Source organism: Puma concolor, chromosome D1 (assembly GCF_028749965.1).
Source record: "Puma concolor isolate L17-30 chromosome D1, mPumCon1.1.hap2, whole genome shotgun sequence".
Taxonomy (NCBI): Eukaryota; Metazoa; Chordata; class Mammalia; order Carnivora; family Felidae; genus Puma; species Puma concolor.
In genome coordinates, this window is record NC_141676.1 from 15526552 (window position 1) to 15532610 (window position 6059).

Sequence of the window (6059 nt, forward strand, 5' to 3'; positions counted from 1 at the left end):
TACATATCTATATATAAATATAAATAGCCGGTATTAAATATGAACTGATCTATGTTTTCTATTGTTTTTTAAATAACAGGGACAAGTTTGACCTAAATTAGCCCTTTGACTCTTGCCTTATGTTAACATAGCATTTTGAAAAGTATTTCTACCCAGTGAGGAGGGTAACACAGACAAGGGGCAGTGTAATAGGGGTGCTCAAAAGCATGAACCAAGGAGTCAAGTTGCCTTGTTTAAAGACTGCCTTTGCCACCTGGAGGATATATAACCATTAACAAGTGGCTTAACATCGCTGGTGTGCCATTTTCTCATCTGCAATGTTTTCTTTCTCAGACTTAAAGAAGTAAGTATACAATTCCACAATAATTGGAGATGTAATACCACTGCCACCACCTCCCAGCAAGTGGGAGTAGGATTCAATTTTAAAAATCAGTAAAAACAGGGGCGCCTGGGTGGCTCAGTCAGTTGAGTGTCCAACTCTTGATTTGGACACTCAAGTCATGATCCCAGTGTTGTGGGATCAAGCCCCGTGTTGAGCATGAGATTTTCTCTCTCTCTCTCTCTCTCTCCCTCTTTCTCTCTCTTCCCCACTTGTGATCTTTCTATCATTCTGTCTCTCTCTAAAACACACACACACACACACACACACACACACACACACAAAAGTAAGCACTGGGTGTCATGTGTAACAGATCAATCACGGGATTCTACTCCTGAAGCCAAGGCTATACTGGAAGTTAATTAACTTGAGAATAAAATAAATAATAATTAAAAATTAAATAAATAAAAATCAGTAAAAACATAGATCTGAACAACATATGAACCACCTTAATCTTACTGATATTTGTAGAGCAGGACACCCTAAAACCGAATACATACTCTTTGAAGCATACATGGTACATTTACCAAGATAGACCTTATGTCGGGCCATGAAACAAGCTTCAATAAATGTAAAAAGAATGATATCATTCACAATGGAATTAAATTAGAAATAAGTAACAACAAGATATCAAGGAAAAAAGAACTATTTGGAAAATAAACTATGTACTTTAAATAATCCACTAGTCAAAGACAAAATCACTTTTAAAAATTAGAATGCATTTTAACTGAATATTAATGAAAATACATGAGAAATTTTATGGTACACATTGCTTAAAGAAACTTAACAGTTTTAAATTCTTAATATTAAAAATGAAAAAAACCACCTGGGTGGCTCAGTCAGTTAAGCGTCCAACTTCGGCTCAGGTCATGATCTCACAGCTCGTGAGTTCAAGCTCCACATCAGACTCTGTGCTAACAGCTCAGAGCCTGGAGCCTCCTTCAGATTCTGTGTCTCCCTCTCTGTCCCTCCCCACTCACACTCTGTCTCTCTGTCGCTCTCTCAAAAATAAATAAACATTAAAAAAACTTTTCTAATGAAGAAAGGTATAAAATCTGTGAATAAGTCTATACCTTGAGAGAGAAAAGAAATGAGCAAATTTAGATACAAAGTGGAAGGAAAGAAGAAATATAACAGATATTAACCACATAGAAAACAAAAACAGAAGAATTTTTGATAAGAGCCAGACAATGATTCTTTGAACATATCAAGAAAATTAATGAATCCCTAAATAGGCTGCAGAATTAAAAAAAAAAAAAGACAAAAAATAAAAAAACAAACAAAAAACCGAGAAAGTAAAAAATTTTAATTTGGGGAAGAAAATGGTTAGCACACAGATTTTGCTGAAAATAAATGGTAATAGAATATTATGAATAACCGTAAGTTTTAAAGCAATGTCATTTGTTGATCTAAAGTCATCAAATTCTATAACTTAGGTTAAATGTATAAATTCCTAATATATATATATAGTTTATATATATATAAATTATATATATATAATTTATATATATTAATTAATATATATATTATATATATAAATTTATATATTTATATATAATATATATATTATATATATATAAATAACTGACCCAAAATCAACAGAAAATCTGAATAGCCCTCTATCTGTTAAATAAATTGAATTCACACTTTACATACATTACACACACCAAAAAAGTTCCAAGCCAAGATGAATTCATTAGTTTCATCAAACACTTTTTTAAAAAGTGTTTTAAGTCACTTAAAATGACTTAAAATTTACACAATGTTTTCACAAATTTACACAATGTTTTACACAAATGTTTACAAATTTACACAAATTTTTTCACAAATTTGTGAAATTTACACAAATCTACAGAAATGTTTTCAAAATTAGAAAACTTCCCAAGTTATTTATGAGACCAGCATAACTCTACCACCAAAACCAGGCCAAAAAAAAAATTAAAAAAAGAAAATCACAAACATCACTCGTGAACATAGAGGCAAAAAATCCTCAGTAAAGCATATTTAAATCAAATGCAGGAATGTATGCAAGGATAACAGATCATGACCAAGTGGGGTTTGTTTATCTTAGGAAAACAAGGTTGTTTTAATATTTAAAAATCAGAGAGGCAGTTCAAGACAGCAGCACAGGAAAATCCCGAACTCACCTCTGAAGAATTCTGGACTCTGAAATATAGTTGGCAACTCACGTAGACAAAACATCAAGCGCTTTGGTCTTCCAAAGCCCTCTTTGACCTCCAGTTTCTTCTACTGCAAGGTGAACATTGTGTCACCTATGGGGCAGCATTCTCCTGAGATTTAATTTTAGGAAACTTATTTGTGAGTTCTCAATTCCTATAGTTTTTTTTATTCCTATTTCTCATTCTCCAATCTGTATGGTGTTCTCAAGAATGATGCCATTTTTAGCATTATGTCACTAGAAAAAAAAAAATCTCTCTTTGGCCAACATATTGAGTTTGGACCCTACGCATTAGGTAACTCTTGCAGCTCAATGCCTAAGTTTGGCCTGATGAGAGAGAAGAGGAGTGTTAACTGACTGAAGCATCATATCTTCCTGCTTCCAGATCTGGCATCTCAGGCACTGGTTTTCTGTGGACCCAGAAATACCTGTGAACACTCACAAGGCAATTCATGCTGCATAGTTTTTAAAAACACTTTTTATTTACTCTGAAGGGATTCCAGGGGGAAATACTTGACAATAAGGAGGTTTTAAGCCCTCAGATTTGGAATTCAGAGACTTGGAATGTAGTTTTGTTCTGGTGGTCTTTAAAGAGAGGCAGAGGAATGCACACAGAGAGCAAAGGCTCAGAAATTAGGCAGACCAGGGTTTGAACTCAGGCTGTGTGGCCTTGATCAAAATATTGATCTCCCCAAGATTCAGTCTCTCCATCTGTAATACAGGAGAGTCATACACACCTCACCAGAGTGTTTTAAGATTAAATGAGATAAAATATATGACATCTCTTGGTTAATAGTAAAATATACACATACGTACGTGTTCCTTGTTTATTTATAAATATTATTCTCAGAAATGATATCAAGAGTCATTATTTGTCTTCGGTGATATAACATTGCTATCTCACTTCAATAATTGGAAAGAGAAATATAACAACCATTTTTACATTTGAAGCACTAATGACTTACAGAAATTTAATTGACCAAATGTTTGTTGAGTTTTGCTACATGTCACTTACAAAAGATCCAAAGATAAGTACAATTCAGGCCATAGTCTCAAGAGAGTGACAGTCAGGTGAGGGGGATTAAGCACTGAAATACAAGTAGTAAAGGCTTTAAAGGACTCTGTCTAGCTGAGTGCTGTGGAGACTCAAAAAAAAAAAAAAAAGGCAAAGGCCATATCTGAATAGGATCATCATGGAAGCTTCCTAAAGGAAGCAGCATTTTAGATGGGTATTGGAAGGTAGGTGGGATGTTAACAGGTAGAGAAATGAAAACTATTTTAGGTGGAAGGCACAAGGCAATGAGTGTTCAGGAATCAGTGAACTCTACCAAAGTGTCACTGAAAATAAGTAAAGAACATTAAGAGAGGGCCATGCCTTGAAGGTGCTGCGTGTCAAGAAGGAGTTCATGGTTGACTCAGAAGACAATGAGGAGTCACTGAAAATTTTTGAGGGAAAATAAGATAAAATAAGAGAATTACTTCCAAGTGGATAATCTGAAAGCACTCAGGTGGGGGAGAATCATCTACTGTGAATGAGGGTCACTGTTGGGGTTACAGTTTGCGGGCATATGGTTTGACTCAAAAACAAGAGGATTAAAATATCATAGGACAAACAGTGAAGACTCAAGGGCATTTAAACCATTAATCCACAGGCAGCCCCAGAATGGAGCCTGGGAAGGAGTGGGGGCTCATGGGTGGAGAATGACAAGGTAATATGGCGGTACAGGAGAGCAGGTTATCAGGGTGCTTGGTGGGAATGGCCGAGAAGTGCAAGAAGTCAAGAGGCTTAAGACAGAGAAAATGAATAGCCCATACAGCCAAGGTATAAGGGGGAAAACAAGAAAAAAAAGGATAGACAGGTATAAACAGAAAAGAATGTTAGACACTAAAATGTTACTGATATGTGAAAAATAAAGCTTGTGCCTACAATTAGGTATCACTGTCTAGGGCTTTCAAGTCACTTAAAATCTCCTGTGGTTCCACTTGATTCTTTGAAAACATGAGTCTAATGCTAATGTGAGTTCATATGAGTCTGCTGGCAAGAGTGAAAATGCCTTCTGCTCCGTGGACTAGACCCTTCTAGGTCAGCTGGCCTGACCTGAGCCCACTGGGCAAATTTTAGTTTATTGAGTTAACAGAATTTCTAAGCACTTGAGTGACTTCTATTTCTCTGCCTACCTTCCTCCTCCCCAAATCCAAAGGTTCAGACTCCTCCAACACAAAAGCCACATGGCCACTAATCCCCAAGGAAGCCTTCCTCCTCTTCCATCAACACCCTCATTATTCCCAGAAACACCCCGGTTTTCTGGAAGGGTTCATTCTCTAAAAACTAGCCAAGCTGCCTCAAGGTCACTGTGAAATGTGGAAGTGCAGCATTAGAAGACCCCTGCTAGACCTCATTCTAGAGCCTCCTTCAATCCTGTCCAATCCCATAAGGATGAGGAAATTGAAATTTAAAGAAAAAGGTGATAGGCCCAAGGTTAGCCCATCAATTAAAGGTAGAGGCAAAGTGAGATCTGCCCCGACTTCCCATCCCTTGCTCCTCTTTATTTTCCCTAACTAAGTCATCTATTTCTCTTCCCAGATCACTTTCCTCCCTATCAATCTCCTCATGGCGTTTTTCACTTCAGCATTCCTGAAGGAGTAAGTGATGGGATTTAAGAGAAGTGTGACCACTGTGTAAAACACAGCGACTATCTTGTCTGCAGGGAGGGTGACACAGGGCCTCATGTAGACAAAGGAACAGGGTATGAAGAACAGGCCCACAACTGCAACATGAGAGGCACAGGTGGACAGAGCTTTGCGCCGACCTTCTGAGGTCTGGGTGCTCAGGGCGTGCAGGATGACCACGTAGGAAGCAAGCAGTACCGTGAAGCTGATCACTGAAATGGAGCCACCATTGGCGATGATTAGCACACCAATGAGGAAGGTGTCTGAGCAGGCCAGCTTCAGCACAGGGTGGACATCACAGAAGTAGTGGTCAAGGACCTTGGGGCCACAGAAGGGCAGCTGGGAAATAAGGAATGTTTGCCCGACAGAATGCAGCAAGCCCCCACCCCATGCTGCCCCCACCAGGAGGCCACAAGCACGCCAGTTCATGATGACAGTGTAGTGCAGGGGCTTGCAGATGGCCACATAGCGGTCATAGGCCATCACTGTCAGGAGAAAGATCTCAGTGCCACCAAAGAAATGGAGGAAAAAGATCTGTGTGATGCAGCCTTTGAGGGAAATGATTTTCCTTTCAATAAAAGAGTCAAGGATGAGCTTGGGGGCTGTGACAGAGCAGTAACAGATCTCCACAAAGGACAAGTAGCCGAGGAAGAAATACATGGGGGAGGTGAGCCCTTTGTTGCCCATGATTGTCACCACAATGAGGCCGTTACCCAGCACAATGGCCGTGTACATGAGGAGAAACATCACAGAAATGGTCTTCTGCACATCCTGATTGGGGGAAAACCCCAAGAGAATGAGTTCAGTCACATTGTTCGTAGTTGCCATGTT

At 38.5% G+C, this 6059-nt stretch overlaps 1 protein-coding gene across 1 annotated transcript; it reads right to left on the minus strand.

The window, feature by feature from the left end:
• Nucleotides 1–5126: 5126 nt before the first annotated feature.
• On the minus strand, nucleotides 5127–6059 carry OR4X1 (olfactory receptor family 4 subfamily X member 1). Its single transcript, XM_025928063.2, has one exon. It carries the CDS (start codon nucleotides 6054–6056, stop codon nucleotides 5127–5129), a length of 930 nt encoding a protein of 309 aa, XP_025783848.2. The 5' UTR covers nucleotides 6057–6059.